General features: G+C 44.4%; 1 protein-coding gene across 1 annotated transcript in view; it reads right to left on the minus strand.

Annotated features, from left to right (window-relative positions):
• Nucleotides 1-25,960, minus strand: part of LOC126212663 (uncharacterized) — a 139,615-nt gene that overhangs the window by 70,729 nt on the left and 42,926 nt on the right. The window contains exon 2 of the mRNA XM_049940085.1: nt 15,305-15,401. Coding sequence (XP_049796042.1) covers nt 15,305-15,401 — 97 coding nt within the window. The remainder of the gene's footprint in view (nt 1-15,304; nt 15,402-25,960) is intronic.

Here is a 25,960-nt window from a genome sequence, read left to right on the forward strand (position 1 = left end):
ACAAACCAGTAACTGTATGACACTGTGTTGTACATAATATTTTATCAACATATAACTGAAATTGTTCCATGGATATCTAATAATCCGACAATCAATTATACATGACTGATGACTTACTAGGATGCTAATAACCTGAACTTGCTGCATAAATTCTGAAGAGTTTTTCTGCAATGTTTAATTAAAACATTTACTTACAGCAACTGGAAATAATTTCTATATTAAATTAATCACAAGGTCGCGTAATTCAAAAGAGAATTTCCAAATTGATGAGCTTTATTGGTAACACATTTGGTCACTAACTATGTACTGACAATATTTTATTTCATTATCCATCTCAACAACCACTTTTATCACAAATGTTACCCAAAAATTTATTGAAATCAGTTTTTCATGCCACAAACAATTATTCAACAAAGTTCTGCACTAGTTTTCTATGGCCCACAATGAGTGGTATTAAGCTGCTATCTGGTCTAGTTACACCTTAATGGAGGTGTGTCACTACGCAAAACTCATTAAGAATAAGATGTTTTTGTAAGCAGGCAACATACATGATGTACTGCCCAATTCATCAAACTGTGAGCTTTCTCTATGCCATTTACAGCTAAGACTGATATATAAAGTTATTTCAGTACAATGAAAAGTGGAATGAACATCAATGTTTAGTGTTCAATGGTAAGTAACCAGTAATTGTAGGGGTATAATTACTATAACTGAAGCAATTTTTTTTGAAAAGTAAGTAATGTGTTAAATACACCCCAGAAGTAACAAAACTAATTGTCTAATTATATTGAAGTACATTTCATTTACAATGGAGGCCAATTAAATGGCTAACTAATATGTAACTGGCCAGTGATGTGTCAAACTGCATATCCAGTAAAAGAACCTCAACAAAAACTGAATACCACTGACCACCAGTGTGTGTTAATATTTCCAGGCAGCAGAAAAGGTATATACAATTGCATACTTTTTTAATTATTTTCATCTAGCACAGAGAGAGCACTCATAATTTTGGCAGGACTTGGTACATAACATACACTGCACCTCAATCTGTACAGTCTACTCAAACAATGAAAATAGGAAGTACAGGGAGAGTCTGTGATGATTTTACCAACTTTCACAGATGGTGGAGGAAGGTAAATGTATCAATTCTAGGTAAGAGACCCTGGTCCAGCAACAGCAGAGCTGAAAGTTATAAGCGAAAATCGTCTTCATACCTCTGACAGTATCTCTCTTCCATTGCAATCTCTTTGCTTTCCGTATTTTGGGAGGCGGTAGATGGACCAAATCAAGGAGTGGGGGAGGTCCAGTCAACATGGGCTTGAAAGCGCACACCTTAAGAGCCATGAATACTTGTTCATATTTGCTACTGTGAAACATCTCTTCTACTGAAAAGTGATCATAGCTCTTATGGTGTGCATTTTAGAACCCATGTTTACCAGAAATTTTTTTTCTTGTTTCGATCCATTCTATCTCCTCCCAAAATATGGTAAGCAAAGATCTTGCAGTACAAGAGCGCCACTGTTGATGGCATCAGAGTGATTTCCACTCATAACTTTTGGCTATCATTTCTGGAATATAGTCAGTTACTACAAATGGATACATTTACCCTTCTTGGCTCTAAGCACTATGTGATTTACCCTTCTTCATCATGGATACATTTACCCTTTTTGGCTCTAAGCACTATGTGATTTACCCTTCTTCATCATCCCTGAATGAGTGTAACATCTCAGAACCAACCAGTATATGGTATTAAGTACCTTCCTTCCAAAGAAGAAGATCCAAGAGTACTTCCACATTTTTGATTTCCACACCACTGCAAAGCCAAGTGATACTGACATTGATGTTGGTGGCATTCAGTCATCTAAAACTGCTAACAATTCAGAAGACCCTGTGGATTCCCTGTCGGATTCTAAGTGGACTTTGCAGCTGAGAGACCCCCCCCCCTCCCCCCCCCCCCCCACACACACACTATTTAACCATAACACTCCAGAACACTCTCCTCCCATCGCCACCAACCCAGCAGAAAACTGCCGAGTTGCTGGAAGAAATCACAGGGCATGTTGTGTAGATACTATCCCAGAAGACACCATTATACAACTTGTTTTTATTCACTTTAACCTCACCACACTACCCAAAATATTTAACACTGTGCAGGTTCACAGAATACATATTGATCCATTTATGACTCTTTTTAATGGTAATGTTTGGGCCCTCAAGTCTTTTTACTTGTTGGTTATGGTCCTGGTATTACTTTAACATGTTACACATTAAAAAGAAAGTCATGTGTAGTGAATTAGGCATTGGGCTACAGGAAACTAATCGCTTTGCATTCTCAAATGTCAGCTCCATTAATGTGCAATGAAATTGTCACCACACAATCCAACCCAGACCTCAGGCTATGCTACACATCACTATGCCAACACAACCAAGTAACTGTGGAAATGGGGTGGGGTGGGGTGGGGGGTGTTAGCACTAAAAGACTAACCTTTTGTCACCAGTATTACTCTGTTCTTAAAAATAACACTAAGCACGAGTACAATGCTAGCACAAAAATTTCTGAACAGTAATGCAGTGGAATTAATGAGTAAATTAAATCTAGAGTATGTCTAGGCTCTGGGCTGCAAAGGAGGAAGGATAGCAACTGATCAATTCTTTGGTGAATAGCAAAATAGTTTTGAAAATTCAGATCTAATCATTGTGTGTAAAACTGATTCTAATCTGTGTGTATGTGTTGGGGCAGAATGTGACTTCCCTTTGTGAAGATCATTTCTCTCTTATGGACTGGGGGAGGTAACTGCCGCACAGTAGAGGTGTATACTGGTTTAGCAGACATGCAAAGCAGCCACACTAACTCCACCCCACCTATCGCAGATGTGCTCTTATTGTCTCTAAGTGCATTCATAAATTAAAGAAGTTTTGTTTGGCCACTTCTTTTACTCCATGGAGGAGTATCTCCACAGAAAGGTTTCAATTTAATTAATATCAGCACTGAAATATTATAAAATATCATGACGCAGTGACTTTTCATTCACTATACTTAAATAAAATGTTGAAGCTTGGCTTGCTGCAACATCTCTGAGACTGATTTCTCAATAAAGAAAATATTAACTCCTAACAGATCACATGGTAGAGAACAATAAAACAGGTTAACAAGAAAAAATTTATTTTTTCATAGAAACACTCTCACATCACCTTTGAAAACTGTAAAAAGGAAACGCAAAGCTAGCAATTATACATAGATAAAAGCAGGGATAAGAACCTCAAGCACAATAAGAGTTTTCCACAAAACATGTAAATAGCACAAAGGCTTTGCTAAATGCTTACTCTGAATCACACATTAATGTAGGTTCTAAATAAATAAATTACACTTGCTGAAGGAATGAACAACGATGATTACATAAGTGGCTCAACAACTAAAGTGAAGGCCATGTGGAATACTGAGCATGTTAATAGTAATAGTGGCCATCATGTCTTAAGGATACAGGGTACTTATAAATGAGGGAAAAATCGAATTTTTTGTGTGGCTTTATCAAATTCTATAGTCTTTCCTAATTACATTGATATATACATTATAGGGTCTCAAATGAAAAATGACCTCTATATACTAAATTTTAAAGTTATGGTCATGTATGCTGCCACGCCACCTTTATTTCTGTTACAGAAACCAGTATTATTTCGAAAATAACTGAGTTTTCTGTTTCCAGCGATTATATGTTTGATACATTGTATATGTTGATAACAGTGCAGGTTTCTAGTGTCTGTAAATGATTATCTTTGCTAGTATTTACTTTTGTTCACTCGTTACTGAATGTTTGATGCCCAAGTGCTACATATACAGGGTGTTACAAAAAGGTACGGCCAAACTTTCAGGAAACATTCCTCACACACAAAGAAAGAAAATATGTTATGTGGACATATGCCCGGAAACCCTTACTTTCCATGTTAGAGCTCATTTTATTACTTCTCTTCAAATCACATTAATCATGGAATGGAAACCACAGCAACAGAACGTACCAGTGTGACTTCAAACACTTCGATACAGGAAATGTTCAAAATGTTAGCAAGGATACATCCATCCACCCTCCGTCGCAAGGAAACCCTGATGCGCTGATGCAGCCCTGGAGAATGGCGTATTGTATCACAGCGGTCCACAGCACGAGCACGAAGAGTCTCTACATTTGGTACCGGGGTTGCGTAGACGAGAGCTTTCAAATGCCCCCATAAATGAAAGTCAAGAGGGCTGAGGTCAGGAGAGCGTGGAGGCCACGGAATTGATCCGCCTCTACCAATCCGTCGGTCACCGAATCTGTTGTAGAGAAGCGTACAAACACTTCGACTGAAATGTGCAGGAGCTCCATCGTGCATTAACCACATGTTGTGTCGTATTTGTAAAGGCACATGTTCTAGCAGCACAGGTAGAGTATCCCGTATGAAATCATGATAATGTGCTCCATTGAGCGTAGGTGGAAGAACATGGGGCCCAATCAAGACATCACGAACAATGCCTGCCCAAACGTTCACAGAAAATCTGTGTTGATGACGTGATTGCACAATTGCGTGCGCATTTTCCATCAATTGGGCCAACTGGCGGTGAATCGAGGAAGTACAGTACATACTGAGGAAACTAAAATGAGCTCTAACATGGAAATAAAGCGTTTCCAGACACATATCCACATAACATCTTTTCTTTATTTGTGTGTGAGGAATGTTTCCTGAAAGTTATGGCCGTACCTTTTTGTAACATCCTGTATTTGTGGAAGTACATATCCTTTAGTGTGCAATAAATACGAATTATGCCATGCATCAAGAAATTCAATAAAAGGGAATTCCATGGTAACCAGTCCACAAGCAAAGCAAGCCACATTGTTGAAAGTAACCTATGTATCAGTTCTTCAGGGAAGAAACTCCCACAAGGCATGCCTCCTGGTGATTCAAATTTTTGTGTTAACAATGTCGCTGTTTGCAGTGGATTTTTTGTTGTTGATGTGGGCATCTTACCTTCTTTGATAAAGTAAGTGGTGAAATGTAAACAATGTGATGGTGTAGGCTGTCTGGAAATAACTAAACAACAAAGTAGCAGGAAGGGTTTAGTGTCAAAATTAGTTGTTCTGTGTAGATCCTGCAATAAATCTACCTCAAAAATGACTTTGAACGTTGTGCACAATTCATATGATGTGAATTTTGAAGTTAGTGTATGCAATGTGTGCAATAGGAGAAAGAAAAAAGTCTGCTCAAACGTTTTGTGGTTTGATGGACCTTCCTCCTACTCGCAGTAAGTTCAGCAAGTACATAAAAATACTTTTGGGTGCCTTGACGGTTGCATCTACAAAACGTGCAGTAGAAGAAACTAGGGACATTGCTGTCGCACTTGATGGGACACGGCAACGCCGAGGACATCGTGGTGTTGTAAGTGCTACTTCTCTAGAGAATGGAAAAGTTGTTGACACTGAGTGCTCATCTGAGTACTGCCACTCCTGCCATGGTAACACTGAAGGACATACTGAACATCAGTGTTCTAAGAATTATGATGGTTACAGTGAAGGTATGGAGTGTGCCTGAGCTCTAAAAATATTTCAGAGGTCGGTGCCCGCGTTTAAAACATTAGATATACAAAGTACCTAGGCAATGGGGACTCTAAAGCTTTCAATAAAATTAATGAGTTTAATGTTTATGGTAACACCTTGTTAACGAAACTGGAGTGTCGTGGACAAGTGCAAAAGAGGATGGATGCTAGATTGACGAAGCTACGAAGAGAAATGGAAGGAAAATTGCTATCTGATGGAAAATCTCTGTCTGGCTGAGGCAAAAACTGAAACAGACCTTCTTCAGAGTTACGAGGTGCATTCAAGTTCTAAGGCCTCCGATTTTTTTTTTCTCCGGACTGGAAAGAGATAGAAACATGCGCATTGTTTTAAAATGAGGCCGCGTTCATTGTCAATACGTCCCAGAGATGGCAGCACCGTACGGCAGATGGAATTTTACCGCCAGCGGCGAGAATGAGAACTGTTTTAAATACTTAAAATGGCGACGTTTTCCTTACTTGAACAGCGTGCAATCATTCGATTTCTGAATTTGTGTGGTGTGAAACCAATTGAAATTCATCAACAGTTGAATGAGACATGTGGTGATGGAGTTACGGATGTGTCGAAAGTGCGTTCGTCGGTGGGACAGTTTAATGAAGGCAGAACAGCGTGTGACAACAAACCGAAACAACCTCGGGCTCGCACAAGCCGGTCTGACGACACGATCGAGAAAGTGGAGAGAATTGTTTTGGGGGATCGCCGAATGACTGTTGAACAGATCGCCTCCAGAGTTGGCATTTCTGTGGGTTCTGTGCACACAATCCTGCATGACGACCTGAAAATGCGAAAAGTGTCATCCAGGTGGGTGCCACGAATGCTGACGGACAACCACACAGCTGCCCATGTGGCACGTTGCCAAGCAATGTTGACGCGCAACGACAGCACGAATGGGACTTTCTTTTCGTCGGTTGTGACAATGGATGAGACGTGGATGCCATTTTTCAATCCAGAAACAAAGCGCCAGTCAGCTCAATGGAAGCACACAGATTCATCGCCACCAAAAAAATTTCGGGTAACCGCCAGTGCTGAAAAAATGATGGTGTCCATGTTCCGGGACAGCGAGGGCGTAATCCTTACCCATGGCGTTCCAAAGGGGAATTATGGTAACAGGTGCATCCTACGAAAATGTTTTGAAGAACAAATTCCTTCCTGCACTGCAACAAAAACGTCCGGGAAGGGTTGCGCGTGTGCTGTTTCACCAAGACAACGCACCCGCACATCGAGCTAACGTTACGCAACAGTTTCTTCGTGATAACAACTTTGAAGTGATTCCTCCTGCTCCCTACTCACCTGACCTGGCTCCTAGTGACTTTTGGCTTTTTCCAACAATGAAAGACACTCTCCGTGGCCGCACATTCACCAGCCGTGCTGCTATTGCCTCAGCGATTTTCCAGTGGTCAAAACAGACTCCTAAAGAAGCCATCGCCGCTGCCATGGAATCATGGCGTCAGCGTTGTGAAAAATGTGTACGTCTGCAGGGCGATTACATCGAGAAGTAATGCCAGTTTCATCGATTTCGGGTGAGTAGTTAATTAGGAAAAAAATCGGAGGCCTTAGAACTTGAATGCACCTCGTATTATGGACTCACCATGAGATGAACTGCACCTCTGAATAATGTTAGAGCAATGAGAAAAGCTACATGTGCCACCTACTTTCACAGGTTGTCCACAGATGACCACCCTGTTCACGGACTTTGCCCTACAGGAACAGATTCTAGGTGTGGTTACCGAAAAGCAAAAGAAAGTGGTCAAATATACCATCATAATCATTCTCTTTCTGAGCCTGTTATGAATGAAATAAAACCAATTTTTAGAGATGTGAGTGACCCTGTTTTGCTCAGTAAATGTCTTCGTGGGGGCATTCAGAATACAAATGAAAGTTTCAACCATTGCATATGGGAAAGATTACCCTAGTATGTTTTTGTTGGACTAAATACATTAAAAGTTGGTGTACTGGGTGCAGTGATATGTTTCAATAATGGAATAATAGGAAGGTTGGAAGTCCTGAGAAATTTAGGCATAACATGTGGCTCTAATATGGAAGATCAATTGCTTACGTGTGACAGACAAGGGTGCAAGAAACAAAGATTCGCTCTTCAAGTTACGAAAGAAGCAAGAAGTGCTAAAATGAAGCTTGAAGATGAAGAAATGCTGCAGGATGAAGACTATGCTTCAGGAATGTTCTGAGGCACAGTTTAATTGGACTCTCATCTTCATTTGCAATTTCCTGCAAATTGTATTTTTCGGAATTAGGGCACAAGTATTTCCTCTAATTTTTTTTTTCTATAGCTTGCAATAGTTCATACTTATGTGATAGACCTAAGCTTTATTGCAAAATCAACTAAATTATAGAAAAAATAACATTTTTATTGGGAAAAAATAATAAAAATTAACATGTAAGATGTGATATTTTTATCCTTGTAATATACATAATATGTGAAATTAAACAGGTCTAGTACCTCAGCCATCATGTCGTGGATATCTGGCAAAAATTTGGTCTCCTTCAAATGTGTAACACTGGATTAAATGGTACCTCAATTTGAGGAAGCACTTTGGAAAAAAAAATTGCATCAATTTCTTTGTAATAGTTTTTAATAACCATAATCAGGTTCAAAAATATTCTTTTAATTTGTTTAGAAAGTGTGCTGCATTACCAGATATCAACAAAACATCTATAAAACAGGTTCATTGTAAACAGTGTCTGAAAAAATAGTGTTGATTTTTACATAATATTGAGCCAGAAAAGTACCCTGTATCCTCAAGAACTCAAAAATCTTGTGCCACAGTCTAAACAGTTATGAGCTCTTATTATGTTACACACAGTCCCGCCTAAATTAAAATTTAGTATTCTGAGGAAACTGTCCAGTAAGGTGAAGTACTTTTAAATACAGATGAAAACCTCCAGAATAAATGTAATTAAATCCGTTTTCACAGCACTTAACATGCTTCTCTGCCAAGCATTTCTATTCGACAAACATTTCAACTATTTAGCAAATATTTAACTGGTAAAGATGCTGATCATTAAAATAAAACTAGGTTCAGCATAAGCCACCAATCAAGAAAACAATTCTGTCCAGTGCCAGAGTACATTACACGGGTGTTTGAAGCTTTTAACAAACTCACTGAGAACATAAAATCCACCTGTGATATAAAGTACTTTAAAAAACCAATGCAGTCATATTTAGTGTCACTGCTTCTACTAAGTCCACTAATATATGCACTTTCATTGCACAGTGTTCAATTTCCTATTCATGTATGGTTCATTTAAATGTACAAGCCGAGTGTTAATAGTAATGTCAGATGTAAAATACATGTTTCATTCGTGAAGCATTTTAAAGTAAGTTCGGCAAAAAGTAGTGTACAATTTCAATTAATCTGGCATGACATATCTGCAGCAGTCACTGCTGTTATAGACACAATGGACAAATAAATACAGGGTGATTCAAAAAGAATACCACAACTTTAAAAATGTGTATTTAATGAAAGAAACATAATATAACCTTCTGTTATACATCATTACAAAGAGTATTTAAAAAGGTTGTTTTTCACTCAAAAACTAGTTCAGAGATGTTCAATATGGCCCCCTCCAGACACTCGAGCAATATCAACCCGATACTCCAACTCGTTCCACACACTCTGTAGCATATCAGGCGTAAGAGTTTGGATAGCTGCTGTTATTTCTCGTTTCAAATCATCAATGGTGGCTGGGAGAGGTGGCTGAAACACCATATCCTTAACATACCCCCATAAGAAAAAATCGCAGGGGGTAAGATCAGGGCTTCTTGGAGGCCAGTGATGAAGTGCTCTGTCACAGGCTGCCTGGCGTCCAGAACTTTCCCTTTGCACAAACACACATTCTGTTTATACCAACGTTTAATACACCACCTATCAGGAGGTTTAACACCATACTTTGTTCGAAATGCACGCTGAACAACTGTCGTCGATTCACTTCTGCCGTACTCAATAACACAAAAAGCTTTCTGTTGAGCGGTCGCCATCTTAGCATCAACTGACGCTGACGCCTAGTCAACAGCGCCTCAAGCGAACAAATGTACAACTAAATGAAACTTTATAGCTCCCTTAATTCGCCGACAGATAGTGCTTAGCTCTGCCATTTGTCGTTGCAGAGTTTTAAATTCCTAAAGTTGTGGTATTCTTTTTGAATCACCCTGTATATTAAATAGAACTAATGTTCTAGAACTGCCAGCTACGCTACATTCACTAAACACTTTTGAAGTTACTACTTCAAGTAATATATTCAGTTACTACCTAAAAGTTCTGACTACTTCTTCTTTCAGTGATAAAACATGCAGTTTGAGCATTCTTTTCTTCCTACGTTTCATAGCTTATCTCAAAACTGCGCTCAATATTCTATTACATATTCAGTAAGATCTTTTTGTTCATCTCAGTACAGCACCAACAGCAGTAACAAACTTAATTTTGAGAATAGAAAGCACTGTTACAAACTGCTGTGCATGAGAATAAAAAGTTGACTAAGAACACTTACAATACTGTTCGGAATGCTAGTCGGGCTTTCACGTGGTGTTATGAAATCTTCCAGATGAGCCACTCCTCTCACTCTGGGACATTATTATTATTTCTTTCTTTTCTCGGACGTTATGTCTGGTCAAAAATGGAAAGTGACGCAGACCTTGATCAAGCATGACTTCCTTTTAACTGTACGGTATATGTTATATTGCATTTAGGAACTTTCGGGTAATTGAACATGTATCAATAATCACGGATTTCTGTAGTTGTATATATAAGTTTGGATGTAGCTGTATTGCATTGATGTACTGGTGGATATTGTGTGGAATGACTCCTGTAGTTGATAGTATAATTGGTATAATGTCAACTTTATCCTGATGCCACATGTCCTTGACTTCCTCAGCCAGTTGGATGTATTTTTCAATTTTTTCTCCTGTTTTCTTTTGTATATTTGTTGTATTGGGTATGGATATTTCGATTAGTTGGGTTAATTTCCTCTTTTTATTGGTGAGTATGATGTCAGGTTTGTTATGTGGTGGTGTTTTATCTGTTATAATGGTTCTGTTCCAGTATAATTTGTATTCATCATTCTCCAGTACATTTTGTGGTGCATACTTGTATGTGGGAACGTGTTCTTTTATTAGTTTATGTTGTATGGCAAGTTGTTGATGTATTATTTTTGCTACATTGTCATGTCTTCTGGGGTATTCTGTATTTGCTAGTATTGTACACCCGCTTGTGATGTGATCTGCTGTTTCTATTTGTTGTTTGCAAAGTCTGCATTTATCTGTTGTGGTGGTGGTGGTGGTGGTGGTTAGTGTTTAACGTCCCGTCGACAACGAGGTCATGAGAGACGGAGCGCAAGCTCGGGTTAGGGAAGGAAATCGGCCGTGCCCTTTCAAAGGAACCATCCCGGCATTTGCCTGAAACGATTTAGGGAAATCACGGAAAACCTAAATCAGGATGGCCGGAGACGGGATTGAACCGTCGTCCTCCCGAATGCAAGTCCAGTGTGCTAACCACTGCGCCACCTCGCTCGGTTATCTGTTGTGGTATTGGGATCTTTAATAATATGCTTGCTGTAATATCTGGTGTTTATTGTTTGATCCTGTATTGCAATCATGAATCCTTCCGTCTCGCTGTATATATTGCCTTTTCTTAGCCATGTGTTGGATGCGTCTTCATCGATGTGTGGCTGTGTTAGATGATACGGGTGCTTGCCATGTAGCGTTTTCTTTTTCCAATTTACTTTCTTCGTATCTGTTGATGTTATGTGATCTAAAGGGTTGTAGAAGTGGTTATGAAATTGCAGTGGTGTAGCCGATGTATTTATATGAGTGATTGCTTTGTGTATTTTGCTAGTTTCTGCTCGTTGTATAAAGAATTTTCTTAAATTGTCTACCTGTCCATAATGTATGTTTTTTATGTCGATAAATCCCCTTCCTCCTTCCTTTCTGCTTAATGTGAATCTTTCTGTTGCTGAATGTATGTGATGTATTCTATATTTGTGGCATTGTGATTGTGTAAGTGTATTGAGTGCTTCTAGGTCTGTGTTACTCCATTTCACTACTCCAAATGAGTAGGTCAATATTGGTATGGCATAGGTATTTATAGCTTTTGTCTTGTTTCTTGCTGTCAATTCTGTTTTCAGTATTTTTGTTAGTCTTTGTCTATATTTTTCTTTTAGTTCTTCTTTAATATTTGTATTATCTATTCCTATTTTTGTCTGTATCCTAGATATTTATAGGCATCTGTTTTTTCCATCGCTTCTATGCAGTCGCTGTGGTTATCCAATATGTAATCTTCTTGTTTAGTGTGTTTTCCCTCGACTATGCTATTTTTCTTACATTTGTCTGTTCCAAAAGCCATATTTATATCATTGCTGAATACTTCTGTTATCTTTAGTAATTGGTTGAGTTGTTGATTTGTTGCTGCCAGTAGTTTTAGGTCATCCATGTATAGCAAATGTGTGATTTTGTGTTGGTATGTTCCAGTAATATTGTATCCATAATTTGTATTATTTAGGATGTTGGATAGTGGGTTCAGAGCAAGGCAGAACCAGAAAGGACTTAATGAGTCTCCTTGGTATATTCCACGCTTAATCTGTATTGGCTGTGATGTGATATTATTTGAATTTGTTTGGATATTAAGTGTGGTTTTCCAATTTTTCATTACTATGTTTAGGAACTGTATCAACTTAGGATCTACTTTGTATATTTCCAATATTTGTAGTAACCATGAGTGGGGTACACTATCAAAAGCTTTTCGGTAATCAATGTATGCGTAGTGTAGCGACCTTTGTTTAGTTTTAGCTTGATATGTCACCTCTGCATCTATTATCAGTTGCTCTTTACATCCTCGTGCTCCTTTGCAACAGCCTTTTTGTTCTTCATTTACAATTTTGTTCTGTGTTGTATGTGTTATTAATTTCTGTGTAATGACTGAAGTGAATATTTTGTATATTGTTGGTAGGCATGTTATGGGGCGATACTTAGCTGGGTTTGCAGTGTCTGCTTGATCTTTAGGTTTCAGATAAGTTATTCCATGTGTAAGTGTATCAGGGAATGTGTATGGGTCTGCAATGTAACTGTTAAATAATTTAGTTAGATGTGAATGTGTTGAGGTGAACTTCTTTAGCCGGAAATTTGCTATTTTATCTTTTCCAGGGGCTTTCCAATTGTGAGTAGAATTAATTGCTCGGGTGACTTAATGTTGCAAAATTATCACTTCAGGCATTTGTGGTATCATCTTGTATGTGTCTGTTTCTGCTTGTATCCACCGTGCATGCCTGTTATGCTGTACCGGGTTTGACCATATGTTGCTCCAGAAGTGTTCCATGTCTGTTATGTTTGGTGGATTGTCTATTTTAATGTGTGTGTTATCTATTGTCTGGTAAAATTTCTTTTGGTTTGTGTTGAATGTTTGGTTTTGTTTCCTTCTATTTTCACTTTTTTTTTTTATCTTCTAAGTCGTTTGGCCAATGCTTGTAATTTCTGCTTCTTTTCATCTAATTGCTCTATCGCTTCTTGTTGTGAGATTTTGCCTAACCTTTTTCGTTTTTTGTCTGATATTTCATTTCTTATAAATTGTGTTAGCTGTCCGATGTCTTTTCTCAGTTTTTCTATTCTGATCTGTAGCCTGTGTTGCCATGCTGGTTTTGTGGGTTTCTTCTGTGTGTTGGTTTGTTCTGATCTCTGCCTAGTGTGTATATTTAGTGTAGTGAGTGCTACTATATAAACCAGTGGTTGTAACTCTTCCATAGTTGTGTTTTCATTTATTTTGTTGTGTATGATTGTGTTGACAGTTGTTATTGTTGTTTCGACTTGTGGGTTGTTTGGCGGTCTATGCAAGAATGGTCTAATGTCTGTATTTGTGTCTTTGTATTCTATATATGTCAGCTGAAATTTTTCTTCTATATCTAACATCTGTGTCACTTCGTGTTCTATTTGTGCTTGTTCTGGTGGCTGTCTTAAGATTTTGTTTTCCTCCGATTGTTTAACTGATGCATGTTGTTCTTTGTTTGTTTGCTCTGGGATGTTTGAGTCCATTACTGTATTTTCTTCTTCTTCTGGTTGCACATTTCTTTGTTCCAGTATTTGTTGTACTTGTTGTTTCTGACTGGGGTATCCTGTTATTTTTGATTATTACAGGGATCTGATCAGCTAGTCGTTGTTTTGTTAAAAATTTTAATTCTGGGTATCTGGTAATAAATGTTGTGTATACTTGTGATCTGTATCCAGGTGTGTTGGTTCCTAGGTTTGTTGCTTGTTAATAATAGAACATGAGGTGTCGGTTAACTTCATCTGACCATCTCATCCTCTGTCTTTGTTTTCCTTCTAGGGTGGTTGCTGGAAGCATATCCTGCAAAACACCTCTATTTGGATTTAAATCATTTTCCAGTTGGCTAGCAGTGTCGTTACCATTGTGGGCGGGCATAGGGTTCAAGTGCCGTCCCCGACCATGACAGCGCTTGTCCGACGCTTCTTTAGTTCTGTCCTGAACCAACTAATCACACTAAAATAAGAGAACTACAAAAACAAGCAGCCAAAGTAGGACTACAAATATCCTATGAAAAAACAAAGTTTATGACAAACATCTGTGATGCTCCTCACAATATTGCAGTTGACAACAACACAATACACAAAACAGATTCCTTTAAATACCTAGGAGAGTGGATTACATACAATGCCAAAGAAAAGATAGCTATAGAAACTAGAGTGCACAAAATGGAAAGAGTGTTTCATATGACCAAAAACGTTTATAATAAAAAATCCTTGTCCTGGAACACGAAATTAAGACACTACCAAACAGTGGCCAGACCTGAAGCTCTCTATGCGGCAGAAACACTTAAACTAACAAGAAATGGAGATCTTGAGAAACTAGAGAAGGTCGAAAGAAGAATTTTAAGGAAAATACTGGGAGCTAAAAGAAACGATAATGCTGAATACAGGTTAAGACCAAACGGAGAGCTATATCTGAAAACGGAGAAACTAACTGATGTAATGAGGAAGAGGAGACTACAGTTTTTTGGACATATATTCAGAATGGATAACAACAGACTAACCAAGCGGATATTCACATTACTCAATAGCTACAAATCCAAGCCAGCATGGTTCATAGAGACTGAAAAGGACATTGAAAATGCTGGAGTTACAATAGACACAATAGAAAACAGAACACATTTCAGAAAGGCAGTTCAAAAAGCAGAATTTCAGGAGAGAAAGAAAATAACTAGACGAAAGTGGACTCAAGAAGAAAGGGAACAACACTCTAAAAGGATGAAGGAAATTTGGAAACTGAAGAAATCTAATACAATGAAGAGTAGCCAAAGTTGATTCATCGTACCCTCCAAATGGGTTATTTGAAAGAAAAAAAAAATCACACTAAAAGGAGGGTTAGCCCTATTAGTGGTTTGTTCTTTTCGTCGCCTTTTACGACTGGCAGAACATACCAGAGGCCTATTCTTTTCCCGGGCCTGCACGGGATTTATTATTATTATTTTCCAGCTCAGCACTGTACTGAGACCTCAAAGTTGAAAATTTTGTCTTGCAGTCACTGGCAGTAAAATCTTGCCACACTTGGGCCACTTTCGTCGCTACACGATCTTCCCTTGCATTCTAGGAAATACAAGGTGTTTCAGTGCCACTTCTCTACACATGTATGTATCTACTCGTGTCTACATGTAATATAAAGGTACAAGGACCACAAAGAATATTATACGAGTTTCAAATTTACCTCGTTGCGGTACAGCGGTGTTCCGTATCTACCAGTATGTTTTTGTCCTGGTATACAGAAACCGGGGCAGTGGTAGAATTCTTTGTCCACTCCATTTCTAAAAAATACCACATGATTACAAAATAGAAATAATTATATTCGTTGTGACAATACCAAAAAGTGCGACATTTATTAGTAAGTGGTGATGAATACTCACTATGAGAGTTTAGTGTAAAACTTTGCTGTTTGTCTTCTTCTGGAAATCCAAAACTGTAAACAAATATGGTGCAGCTACGGCTTCTGCACATCCACAATATTCCGTGTACTCAGAATTTTAGAGCTCCGCACTCGGCGTAGTCTGTCGATCGTTGACAACACTGATCCACTCGCGTCGTGGTCGGCTGCCGATTCACGTGCAGGCCCCGGATGTGCACTCAAATCGCGTAGTCAATTTTGAACAGAAAGTTGTTCGTGTAAAATTGGCTTTATGTATGTCAAAGGTTGGTTGGTTGGTTTAAGGATTAAAGGGACCAAACTGCAGAGGTCATCGGTCCCTTTTTCCAAAATACTAAAAATACCCACAGAGAATAAAAAATGTTCAACAGAATAGGAGACAGACGACACAGAAAAAAAGAAACATAGACAAGGACCAGACAAAACGAAATAAAATCACACGGAGTGTGACAGTGGTTGGCCGACCATAGGAACAAAAAAAAAGGGAAAAGCTAACCACCGAAAACACATTAAAAACTTAGTTTAAAACCGTAGGCCAAAGGCCAGAATCAACACAAAACAATAAAATAAAACAGAAACACTCGGATTAAAGAATAAAAACCCCCTGCCCTAATAAAACGTAAAACTAAGGCAGCCATAACAGGGTCATCAGATAAAAGGGCAGGGAGCGTATCAGGCAGCGCAAATGTCTGCCTGACCACAGCTAAAAGGGGGCAGGCCAACAAAATGTGGGCCACTGTCAAAGCCAACCCGCAGCGACATACAGGAGGGTCCTCCCGGCGCAGTAAATAACTGTGTGTTAGCCGGGAGTGGCCAATGCGGAGCCGACAAAGGACGACTGAGTCCCTGCGGTTGGCTCGCATGGATGACCGCCACACAGTCGTCGTCTCCTTACTGGCACGGAGTTATTGGGCGTGATCCGATCACGCCATTCAGCGTCCCAAAGCGCAAAAACTTTTCGGCGGAGGACTGCCCGCAAATCAGTCTCTGGGAGGCCAACATCCAGAGACGGTTGACTCGTGGCCTCTTTCGCCAGGCGGTCAACCTGTTCATTGCCCGGGATACCGACATGACCGGGGGTCCACACAAAGACCACAGAGCGGCCGCAACGCGCAAGAGTATGCAGGGACTCATGGATAGCCATCACCAGACGAGAACGAGGAAAACACTGGTCGAGAGCTCGTAAACCGCTCAGGGAATCGCTACAGATAACGAAGGACTCACCTGAGCAGGAGCGGATATACTCTAGGGCTCGAAAGATGGCGACTAGCTCAGCAGTGTATACGCTGCAGCCAGCCGCCAAGGACCGTTGTTCGGAATAGTCCCCTAGAGTTAGCGCATACCCGACACGACCAGCAACCATCGAACCGTCGGTGTAAACAATTCCAGAGCCCTGATATGTGACCAGGATGGAATAAAAGCGGCGGCGGAAGGCCTCTGGAGGGACCGAGTCCTTCGAGCCCTGTGCCAAGTCGAGCCGAAGGCAAGGGCGAGGAACACACCACGGGGGTGTACGCAGAGGCGCCCGGAAAGGAGGTGGAACAGGGAAAAAACCAAGCCCGCAGAGAAGCTCCTTGACGCGTATGGCGATCGGACAACCCAACCGGGGCCGACGGTCTGGCAGATGGACGACGGACTGCGGGAACAGGACACGGTAATTTGGATGCCCGGGCAAGCTAAAAACATGGGCAGCATAAGCAGCCAGTAATTGTTGGCGTCGTAACCGCAGTGGAGGGACACCTGCCTCAACAATGACGCTGTCCACAGAGCTGGTGCGGAAGGCACCAGTGGCAAGTCGGATCCCGCAGTGTAGTATTGGGTCCAGCACCCGCAACGCAGAGGGGGATGCTGAGCCATAAGCCAGGCTCCCATAATCCAGACGGGACTGGATTAACGCCTGGTAGAGCCGCAACAGGGTAAATCGGTCGGCGCCCCAGCGGGTGTGGCTCAAGCATCTCAGAGCGTTTAGATGCCGCCAACACGCCTGTTTAAGCTGCCGGATATGAGGCAGCCAAGTCAACCGGGCATCGAAAACCACCCCCAAAAACCTGTGTGATTCCACCACTGAAAGAAGTTTGCCGGCAAGATAAAGCCGCGGCTCCGGGTGGACAGTGCGTCGCTGGCAGAAATGCATTACGCAGGTCTTGGCTGCCGAAAACTGGAACCCATGAGCTACAGCCCAAGACTGCGCCTTGCGGATAGCGCCCTGTAGCTGATGTTCAACAGCTGCAATGCCAGTAGAGCTGTAATAAAGGCAGAAGTCGTCAGCATACAGGGAAGCAGAGACAGAATTTCCCACGGCCGCAGCGAGCCCGTTAATGGCTATTAAAAACAGGCAGACACTTAAAACAGAACCCTGTGGCACACCGTTCTCCTGGACGTGGGTGGAACTATATGAGGCTGCGACTAGCACGCGGAAGGTACGATACGACAGAAAATTTCTGATCAAGATCGGCAGAGGGCCCCGAAGACCCCATCCATGAAGCGTAGAAAGGATGTGATGACGCCATGTCGTATCATACGCCTTCCGCATGTCGAAAGACAGCGACCAGGTGCTGACGGCGGGCAAAGGCAGTACGGATGGCCAACTCCAGGCTCACCAGATTGTCGGCGGCGGAGTGGCCTTTACGGAACCCACCCTGAGATGGAGCCAGAAGGCCCCGAGATTCCAGTACCCAAGTCAAGCGCCGGCTCACCATCCGTTCGAGAAGCTTGCAAAGAACGTTGGTGAGGCTAATGGGGCGGTAGCTGTCCATCTCCAAAGGGTTCTTGCCTGGTTTCAGAATGGGGATAACGATACTTGCCCGCCATTGCGACGGAAACTCACCGTCGACCCAAATACGGTTGTAAAGGTCGAGGAGCCGTCGCTGGCAGTCCACTGAGAGGTGTTTCAGCATCTGGCAGTGGATGCTATCTGGTCCAGGAGCGGTATCAGGACAAGCGGCAAGGGCACTGCGGAATTCCCACTCACTGAATGGAACATTGTACGATTCTGGATGGTGGGTGCGAAACGAAAGGCCCCGACGTTCCATCCGCTCTTTAATGGAGCGGAAGGCCTGAGGGTAATTCGCAGAAGCGGAACTCATAGCAAAATGCTCAGCTAAGTGGTTTGCAATGACGTCGGAGTCAGTACGAACTGCTCCATTCAGTGAGAGCGCAGGGACGCTGACAGGTGGCCGATAGCTGTAGACGCGTCGAACCTTGGCCCAGACCTGCGATGGAGTGACACGGAGGCCAATGGTGGACACGTACCGCTCCCAGCACTCCTGCTTGCTTTGGCAGATAAGGCGGCGGGCCCGCGCACGCAGCCGTTTGAAGGTGATCAGGTGTTCAATGCAGGGATGTCGCTTGTGACGCTGTAGCGCCCGCCGGCGATCTGTAATCGCTGCAGTGATCTCAGGCGACCACCAAGGCACAGTCCGCCGCCGAGGGGACCCAGAGGAGCGGGGAATGGCAGATTCAGCGGCAGTAACGATGCCGGTGGTGACCGATTGAACCACCGCATCAATGTCGTCATTAGAGAGGCGCTCAAGAGCGGCAGTGGAGGAGAACAAGTCCCAGTCAGCCTTATTCATAGCCCATCTGCTAGGGCGCCCAGAAGAGTGACGCTGTGGTAGTGACAGAAAGATCGGAAAGTGGTCACTACCACACAGGTCGTCATGCACACTCCATTGGACAGACGGTAAGAGGCTAGGGCTACAGATTGAAAGGTCAATGGCGGAGTATGTGCCATGCGCCACACTGAAGTGTGTGAAGGCACCATCATTTAAAATCGAGAGATCGAGCTGCGACAATAAATGCTCAACGATGGCGCCTCGACCTGTTGCCACTGACCCACCCCACAGAGGGTTATGGGCGTTGAAGTCGCCCAATAGCAAGAAAGGTGGCGGCAATTGGGCTATCAGCGCAGCCAGGACATGCTGCGAGACATCACCATCCGGTGGAAGGTAAAGACTGCAGACGGTAACAGCCTGTGGCGTCCACACCCGAACAGCGACAGCCTCTAAAGGTGTTTGGAGAGGGACAGACTCGCTGTGCAGAGTGTGAAGGACATAGAGGCAGACGCCACCAGACACCCTTTCATATGCTGCCCGGTTCTTATAATAACCCCGATACCCACGGAGGGCGGGGGTTCGCATGGCTGGAAACCAAGTTTCCTGAAGAGCAATGCAGAAGAAAGGGTGAAGGCTGATAAGTTGTTGGAGCTCAGCTAGATGGTGGAAAAAACCGCTGCAGTTCCACTGGAGGATGATATTGTCCATGGCTGAGAAACACATGAAAGGACTGGGAAGGCAATTTACGACGCTTGTTCACTCACTGCCACCGATTCAGTACCCGTACGAGAGGGATCCATGGCGTCTGAGGGACCAGCGAGATCAAGGTCCTCAGCGGACACTAGAATCTCGACTTCATCCTCAGACGCAGAGCGCGAAAGGTGCGGTGGGGTTGGTGCCACCGCAAGTTCTTTGGCCTTAGAGGTCTTTCTCTTCGACTTCTCTCGCTGAACCTTGGGTTTCACCGGCTGGGAAGGCTTCACCGATTCAGTCTCCGGGACAGAGGAGGATCGTAAGCCCTACGCCCGGCCGCTGGTGAGGACTTATGCCACTGTCGGCCGTCATCCTTCCCGCTGGTGGAACCCTGGGAAGGGAGGGTCCCAAGGGAACTCTTACGGGCGAGAGTAGCCAAAGAAGTTAGACGCTTCTCCGGCTGAGAAGCGGGGACGGATGTCCCTGACGGGTGGGAGGAGGTTGCTCCTGAGGTAGGTGGTGCAGGAGCAACCGGTTGGGTCTCTAGAGCCCCCCATGGGCAAGGGGGCAGGAGGAGCCTTACTGCTTATCAAGCTGGCTGGAAGTCTCGAAACTGATGGGGCTAGCACAGTAGTTGTAGCAGCTGCATAAGAAGATGTCATTCTCACAGGATGGAGTCTGTCATATTTCCTTTTGGCCTCAGTATAGGTCAGCCGGTCCAGGGTCTTATATTCCATGATTTTGCGCTCTTTCTGAAAGACTTTGCAGTCAGGCGAGCAAGGGGAATGATGCTCTCCGCAGTTGACACAGATGGGAGGCGGGGCACATGGAGTATCGGGATGAGATGGGCGTCCACAATCTCGACATGTGAGGCTAGAAGTACAGCGAGAGGACATATGCCCGAACTTCCAGCACTTAAAGCACCGCATCCGGGGAGGGATGTAGGGCTTGACGTCACAACGGTAGACCATCACCTTGACCTTCTCCGGTAATGTATCACCCTCGAAGGCCAAGATGAAGGCACCGGTAGCAACCTGATTGTCCTTCGGACCCCGATGAACGCGCTGGACGAAATGAACACCTCTACGCTCTAAGTTGGCGCGCAGCTCGTCGTCAGACTGCAAAAGTAGGTCCCTATGGAAAATAACTCCCTGGACCATATTTAAACTCTTATGTGGTGTAATGGTAACGTGAACATCCCCCAACTTGTCACAAGCAAGTAACCTGCGTGACTGGGCGGAGGATGCCGTTTGTATCAGTACTGACCCAGAGCGCATTTTGGACAAGCCCTCCACCTCCCCAAACTTGTCCTCTAAATGCTCGACGAAGAACTGAGGCTTTGTGGATAGAAAAGACTCCCCATCAGCTCTCGTGCAGACTAAGAATCGGGGCGAATAACTATTACCTCCATCCTGAGACTTACGCTCCTCCCACGGCATGGCCAGAGAGGGGAACGTTTTCGGATCGTACTTTTGAGCATTCAATTGAGCCCGAGAACGCTTAGAGACTGCTGGCGGCTGGCCGCCAGCGAGAGATGATGTACCACGCTTCATTGCGGGTCATCCGCCCTGATGCCACCTACTACGACCAAGGGCCCTCCCCACGGGCGCCACCCAGCCGCAGCAATAGCCACCTGGCAGGATGTCCATTGCCGGGAGTCCTGATGCCCCAGGGAGACGGGCATCTACTCCTTGGCATACGTGGGGAGTTAACGGCGCAGGCATCAGTAGAGCGATCCCTGTGTTGTCAGGGGGCTACAACCAACAGGGTACATGGCGGCTCCACCACAACGCACTGGCTACCGTGCTGGATCTTAGGTGCAAAAATGTCCAAGGTCGTCGTCGCAGTTAAGAGCAACACTGCAGAGTGCAGTGTGGTAATCGCACCCAGGGACGTATCCCCGCCCAAGAGACGGAAAACGAGCGGGACACCATTGCAACGACGAAAAAGTTGGCTAAAGGTCTCAATGCACGACGGATACAGTGCACCATGTAAGGCGCCCTTCCCCAATTGGCTCGCTCTTCGGAATAATTTAGAAAGATGGAGGTCAAACCCGAGAGGGGACCATCACATAAGGCCGAAACATTTGAGACTCCTTTTAGTCGCCTCTTACGACAGGCAGGAATACCGCGGGCCTATTCTAACCCCCGAACCCGCAGGGGGCTGTATGTCAAAGAAGAGTAGTTGCTGACAGTTAGTAATAATAACCAACTGGACTGCTGTTTCCAATCTGAGTAAATTGTCAGTCGGAGATCGTACTTCCAGGAAACCACACTGATATGGGGACAAAAGGCCCCGAGACTCGAGTACCCGATATAATCAGAAGCTAACTGTCCTTTCAAGCAATTTACAAAGTACGTTCGTCACGCTAATCAGGTAGTAGCTGCCGAGAGACATTTAGTTCTTCACAGGCTTAAGGACGAGGATAACTATACTGTCTCGCCATTGCAAGGGGAAGGCACCTTCAAGTCAAATGCAGTTGGTGACCCTGAGGAGATGTTGCCTCTGGATAGTGTCCAAGTGTCGGATAATCTGGTTGTAGATGGAATCCGGCCCTGGGGCCCTGTCACGTGATGAGGTAAAAGCCTGCAAGAATTTCTGTTTAGTGAAGAGTTCATTATAGGGTTCAACGTGGTGGGGGTTGTAACGAAGTGCGGTGCGTTCAACTTTGTGTTTCTGCTGGAGAAAGATAGCAGGATAGGAAAAGGACACCGATGTCGTTGCTATGTGTATTGCAAGGTGTTCTGCACGGACAAATGGATCAGCACACACAGCACCTCGGAGGATAAGACCCCGAACAGTCGACTGTAGTCGACGGTTACAGAGCTCAGACAGAGGCATATCTCCCCAGAAAGGAGACATAGCGCTCCTAGCATTCTTTTTTACTCTGCTTAATAAGGTAGTAAGCATTAACACAGACACACAAAAGCGAGGAGGGTGGTCTACGAAGGGCGCCGTTCGATCACTGCAGCACCCGTCGGCAGTCCTGGACAATGTCTGCGACATCCTCGGTACGGTCAATAACCAGGAGGACGTGTGGGAGGGGAATGGCAGTGCCAGCAGCATGAAGAATAGTGGCAGAGACGCCCTGCACTACCGCATCAATGCAATTAGATAGAGAGGTGTCGAAGTGCACAGCAGAAATATATAACGGCCAACTGGCGCTGCAGAATGCCCAATATGGGAGCCCATCTGCCTGGCAGTGGCAGGGGAGCTATAGAAACTCAAAAAATGGTGACTGTCACAAAGATCGTCATGGGGTGACCGTGTATGGAAGCCACTAGAGCAGGGCAGGAGATTGTGAAATCAATAGCAGTAAAAGCGTCATGAGTGGCATTGAAGTGGGTAAGACAACCGTCATTGAGGAGACACAAATCAAAATCTGTGATAAGGTTGGTCAATTAGAAGACCCCTACCCATCAAAGTGGCACTCCCCCACAGGGTGTGGGTGCACCGAAGTCCCCGAGGAGGAAATACGGGAGCGGGAGCTGCCTTAGTAAGGTAAACAGTTCGACATAAGGAACTGGCCTACCTGGCGGAAGGTAGACCTTGCAAACCGTGACTGCTGCAGTCGTTTGCACTCAAACCACTACCGCTTCCAGGTTGGTACCCAGGGGACCCAGTCACTGATGACATCAGCACAGACCAAAGTGCAGGCGCCTCCAGATGCTATCCCAGGGCCGGCACGGTTCCGACCGAATGTCCAATAACCACAAAACATTAGAGAGCAGTTATCACGAAAGTGTGCTTCTCGAAGAGCGACCCAGAACACAGAATAATAGGAAACAAGTTATCGTATTTCCGGCAGGTGACACTAATATCCGTTACAATTCCACCGGATCCTCGTGTGGCGAGAGGTTAGACGTAAAGAAGCCGAGGGCAGGTCACGTCACTCTGTCAGTGGTCGTCACCGACAAGGGTGGGGTGACATCCGTAAATAAGGTGTCAGACTCGGATCACTTGGGGGGAGATGGCGCCTCCAGGGGCACTGCAGAGGGTCCTCGTCCTGGGACTTATGTTGCTTCTTCTTCTCCTTCTTCTCTTTCAGAGGTGGGGGAGAGCAGGGCGCAGAAGGAGAACAGGGTTTCTGCTAGATCTGGAACTGAAAGGGAGCAACCGACCTCGGAGCACACAGACGGTGCATTTCGTGTCCGAGTTGTGGTAGCAGGCTCCCAGCCCGAGCACTTCTTTGGACGGGGAGGGGGAGCGGCTCCCAGAAGGTGGGACGTGGAAACGGCAGAGGAGAGGGAGACGGGGCTGGGGTAAGGAAGAGGTAGGAGTGGGAAAGAATGTAACAGAGGAAAAAGGTGAAGAATGTGACAGTGGATGGAATCTGCCATATTTTGGCAAGCCTCACCATAAAATAGGCACTCCAGGGACTCGGATCTTCGTTTCTCGCTTGTAAGCTTGGCAATCTGGTGAGCAAGGAGAGTGGCGGTCAACGTAATTGACACACACAGATGGCAAAACACAGGGGCTTCCCTCAGGGAGTGGGTATCCACAGTCACAACTTTGGGGTAGGTGGGGGGGGGGGGGGGGGGGGGTCCGCTGTACAGCGGGAAGACGTATGCCCAAAACGCAAGCACCGAAAGTGCCGCACGGGTAGTGTTATGTACAGCTTCACATCACATCTGTAGCATATAAACTCTACCATATCTGGGACGGTATCTCCCTCGAGACAGAATGAAGGCTACAGTATGAGATGATGATGATGATTGGTTTGTGGGGCACCCAACTGTGTGGTTATCAACACCCATACAAAGTCCCAATGGTTACACAGTCCTATCTAGTCACTGTCACAAATGATGATGATGACAACACGAACACCCAGTTCCCAGGCAGAGAAAATCCCCAACCAGGACGGAAATTGAACCCGGGACCCCGTTATACAGAGGCCGCAACGCTAGTCACTAGACCACGAGCTGCAGTATCAGAGCGGTTGTCTTTACAGCCGTTCTGCCCGTGTCCAACAAAATAAACACCACACTGCTCCAGATTAGCTCGGAGTTCTTCCTCAGTTTGCAGAGATGAGGTCCCTAAAAAAAAATAAAAAAAAAAAAAAAAAAATCACTCCCTAGACCATATTCAATGACTGGTGTGAGGTAATAGACACTGGGACACTGCTGAGACAATCGCAAGCACGAAGAGCTGCAGACTGGGCGACAGGGCAAGCTTCGATTAACAGGGAGCCCGACCGCAGCTTACCGGGAGACTTGTTCTCTGTGTCTCTGTCTGTCCTAGTACAGACCAGGTAATGGGGAAAGTGTTTCATCCCAAGACGGCGAGCCTGGCCCTCCTCCCGAGGTGTAGCCACGGAAGGGAAAGCTGCCGGATCATACGATGCGGCGTTCAATGATCCTTTACCATTCAAAGAGTAAGTTGTTTGAGAACGGAAACACTTTAGCAGCTCGATACACTTCGTGCGCCGAGCATCCGCCCCGAGATCACCCACTCCGATCGGGGGCTCTCCCCGTGGGCACCACCCGGCCACAGCAAAGGTCATTGCAGGAAGTCCCGATGCTCCAGTTTGGCATACATGTGAAGGGGACAGCTCAGGTGTCAATAGTGTGATCCCTGTGTTGTCAGGGGGCTCAGCCAGATGGGTACGTAACAGCCCCACCACACAGACTGGCTACACATGCTGCCAGTGACCTAGGGGGTGCAGGGGGGCTACGGCGGGGAAGGAAGGGGAGGAGAGGATCCGTGCCACAGATGCTAGGAAGGGAGTTCTTCCCCAAATGGCTTGGACTCAAAACAGAATTTAGAAGTGGAGGTCAAATCGCAAGTGTGGATCTAAACGCCAAAAAAGATTAAGGAGAACAGGCAGGAGGAACGAAATTGCAAGCAATACAGGGAACTAGGTGGATACCCAGGTTGACACAAATCTGAACACAGAGAGAGGGGAAGGAGGGGACAGCGAGAAAGGAGCACTGGTAGGGAGGTAGGGGCAGGGTGAAGGAGATGCGGTCAGTGGAGGAAGAATGGGCTGCAATTTCTCAGGGTCCCGTGTGCTCCATGCACGAACTCACAAAAGAACCGTGAGCCTCCTGGGAGGTAGTGTGGAGGAAAGAATGGGGAATTGCCTTCCTTGCTCTTAATTTTGCAGACCTACCGAGGATGGAAGTACACCACCACAATCCGACAACATTCCTTCCCTCGCGTTGCTAACCTCCACCCGTATCTTTCTACCCTGTTG

The sequence above is a fragment of the Schistocerca nitens genome, chromosome 11, assembly GCF_023898315.1.
Source record: "Schistocerca nitens isolate TAMUIC-IGC-003100 chromosome 11, iqSchNite1.1, whole genome shotgun sequence".
Classification (NCBI taxonomy): Eukaryota; Metazoa; Arthropoda; class Insecta; order Orthoptera; family Acrididae; genus Schistocerca; species Schistocerca nitens.